This window comes from Trypanosoma cruzi, genomic scaffold, assembly GCF_000209065.1.
Source record: "Trypanosoma cruzi strain CL Brener 1047053516877 genomic scaffold, whole genome shotgun sequence".
Lineage (NCBI taxonomy): Eukaryota > Euglenozoa > Kinetoplastea > Trypanosomatida > Trypanosomatidae > Trypanosoma > Trypanosoma cruzi.
Genome location: NW_001849210.1, coordinates 1 through 1,997, shown reverse-complemented (window position 1 = coordinate 1,997; position 1,997 = coordinate 1). Strand labels below are relative to the sequence as shown.

The following is a 1,997-nucleotide window of genomic DNA, read 5'->3' as shown; positions in this document are numbered from 1 at the left end:
TTCATGTTCGTTAGCATGCCGCCGTACATCCGCTGCTGCGCCGCGGGGTGCCAATACCCGACGGGGTACAGCAGGCGCTCGTGCAGCGGCTTCTTCAAAAAATGCCAGTACTTCGTGAAGCTCGCGCCCGTGTGGCGGGCAATCAAGTAGCACACGCCAGCAGGAAACGCCACACCGTACAGCACACCAACGACACCAATCACATAGTGCTGCACGCGAGCGCCGGGCATCGCCAGTGCAACCACGGAGCCGAAGAAGATGCCGAGGTGCATCGCGTGAGCCACGACGTACGTCAGGCTCGGGAAGCGCATCGCCGCCCACGCACTCGCAGCGTCCACGCCGCGCCACCGCTGGAAGGCCGCCGTCACACCGTAGTGCACGCACCCAAACACAGCGGCGAGCAGCGCGTTGCCCACCACCATCCACAGCGGATCAAGGGCAGCGAACACCGACAGGAAGTACGGCAGCGCAACGGTGCTCGCACGCTCCTGCGCCGAGGCGCATGACATCCTCGCAAACACGCCGAGCGCCTGCATCTCCAGAATGGAGCCCAGCCCGCCGGTCACCACCACGGCAACAGCCGTCGCACCCGCAACAACGCCGGTGATCGTCGAGAGGGCGCTGGCAACGGCGGGCAGCGTGTTAGACGCAATGGTGAAAGACCCAAGCAGCACACCGTTGCAGCCGCCAGACACCGCCGCAGCGTCGCAGCGAATGACTATCGTCTCGTCGGCAGCAATGAAGTAACCGCGGTGCACGGGCACAGCCAGCTCCAGGACGGTGGACGGATTCGTCGCGTTGCGCTCCCACGTCGCGTTGCGCAGCATCGCTCCCCACGGACCACCAAAGCCGCGCGGCTGCGCCGTCGACACCGGCACAAAGCTCAGGTGCGTGCCGAGGTGCGGGTCGCTTGCCCACCGGAACGGCGGCGGAAGCACCACCATCAGCAGTGTCGGGACGGTGCTCCCACCGCCGCGAATGTCGTTCTGCGTCAGGCTCCCACCAGCCGCCGTCGTCACGGCGAGTTTCGGACACGCCACGTCGCTCCACCACGGCGTGCTGCTCACCGACAGGCTCATGCTCAGTGACTCCGATGCCGTCATTGTCGCGCTCGGCAGCACCGTCGCCGTCACCGACGCCGCCGGGGTCGGCAGTGAGTCCGATGACGTCATTGTCGTGGTCGGCAGCACCGTCGCCGTCACCGACGTTGCCGGGGTCGGCAGTGAGTCCGATGACGTCATTGTCGTGGTCGGCAGCACCGTCGCCGTCACCGACGCTGCCGGGGTCGGCGTGGGCAGCAGCGTCTCCGTTTCCGTCACCTGCAGCGTCTCCGTCGGTCCGTAGTTCGTCTGACTGTAGCGCGTCGTACTCAGGCTCGTTGTTGGCGGCGTTGGCGTCCACGTTGGTGTCAGGCTGCACGTCGCCGTCAGCGTCGCCGTGTGGCTCAGCAGCGGTTTCTCGGGCGTGCGGTTGCACCCGTCCACCTGCGGCAGGTACACCGGCAGGCAGTCGCGCCCGTACCCGCCCTCAGCACAGCGGCAGCCGCACGACCTCGACATCGCCCTCGTCGCAGCAGCAAAGCAGCGCACGTCGGCGTCGCACACGCTGCACGCCACAGGACGGAATTTCCCAATGATGCCGGCGGAACTGTAGTTGATCGCCTGCAGCGCCTGCCCGTTGAGCGTCAGGCACCCCACGACGAACTTTCGGCCGGCGCCCCCGAGCTCAACGGTGCCGTCCATCACGACGGGCCCACTGCCGGCGTTCTTGTGAAACGTCAGCGTGCTCTGCACAAATTCCACACTGCGCGGGTTGGGAGGCACCGACAGGAGCGTGCCGCTGATGCTGTTGCCGCGCACCGACAGCCACGACCCGCAAACAAACGACACCGCCTCCCGCAGCACCAGCAGCGCGCCATCGGTCAGCGCACCGGCGTTGTCATTCACCACGACGGCGGACGCGTTGGCCATCACCCCGTTGTCGAACACCAATCCATG

General features: G+C 66.6%; 1 protein-coding gene across 1 annotated transcript, besides 2 other annotated features; it reads right to left on the bottom strand.

Annotated features, from left to right (window-relative positions):
* Tc00.1047053476125.9 (dispersed gene family protein 1 (DGF-1), putative) lies at positions 1-1,997 on the bottom strand (the record flags this gene model as incomplete). The annotated part of the gene is made up of 1 exon (XM_797498.1): positions 1-1,997. A coding segment is annotated over one exon (1,997 nt), but the record flags the coding sequence as incomplete, so codon positions are not given.
* Positions 1-1,997: a sequence feature (areas not merged during assembly with more than two copies in the genome that could not be assigned to a particular haplotype).
* Positions 1,119-1,282: a microsatellite.